A 929-nucleotide genomic window follows, 5' to 3' on the forward strand; every position below is an offset into this window, starting at 1 on the left:
AAACAATCGAAAAATATTTAGTATGAGTTATTGCCCATGTTCTTGAAAACGCATTCAATTTTTAGACTGTAAGCACTCTAGAAGGCCCAATTCTTGAAAGATTTTGATGAAACTTGGTATTATTATTCAAAAAGTGCAAAAGATGTGTACGACTGGAGGTTTAATATTTCATACTGGTAATTGTTAATGTACTGCCAAATATTTTTATTTAAAATCAATTACCTTGTCTTGCAAGCTATCTTTAATTTTTTGCGCTTCGTGTTTGTTTTACTATGTTTTTTAAATTCTAAATTCATTATGTTGTGTATTTTTCTATACGTTTAATTATTTAAAGTTCGCAACTAAAATACCTTGATTTAGTGACTGCTAAGATAACGTCTGCCAGATTGCCTTCAGCCTGGTAAAGTTCATAACCTCTCTCAGGTCAGGGGAACAAAATGTCATATTCAAAATTAACTCGGTTCTCAGAGATTGGAAAGAAGATTATTGCTGTGGGAAGAAATTATAGGTAGTTATTTTCCTTTGTAAGAAACTGTCATGAATAGTCAAGGTATTTTCTTCTCCGACAACCTAAAATAGGTCGGGATGTAAAAGGCTGTGTAGTGTGTTGTGGCTGTATGGTGAGTCCGAAGTCCAGTCCAACTGCTTATCGTCAAAATTTGAACTTTCTTATGCAAGTTTTTGCTATTCATAATTATACGTGTTAGTCTTATTTCTTAATAAGTTTTTCTGTCATTTAGCTTGAGATTAGATATATCATATAATTTGCTAGAGAATGAATATTAAAACTTATTGAACCCTCAGAAAATTTGATGGATTTTATAATTGATCTATTTCAGTGAACATGCAGCAGAATTAGGAAATGCAGTGCCTTCTAAACCAATTATATTCTTAAAACCAACTTCCTCTTATGTCANATCTGGTCAAGC

General features: G+C 31.9%; 1 protein-coding gene across 1 annotated transcript in view; it reads left to right on the plus strand.

Moving 5' to 3' along the window:
• Window positions 1-437: 437 nt before the first annotated feature.
• The window catches only part of LOTGIDRAFT_146453 (hypothetical protein), a gene marked incomplete at both ends in the record, with an annotated part of 1,488 nt that continues 996 nt past the window's right edge, over window positions 438-929 (plus strand). The window contains 2 exons of the mRNA XM_009067474.1: window positions 438-508; window positions 840-912. Coding sequence (XP_009065722.1) covers window positions 438-508; window positions 840-912 — 144 coding nt within the window. The remainder of the gene's footprint in view (window positions 509-839; window positions 913-929) is intronic.

This window comes from Lottia gigantea (genome assembly GCF_000327385.1).
Source record: "Lottia gigantea unplaced genomic scaffold LOTGIsca_822, whole genome shotgun sequence".
NCBI classification, from domain to species: domain Eukaryota; kingdom Metazoa; phylum Mollusca; class Gastropoda; family Lottiidae; genus Lottia; species Lottia gigantea.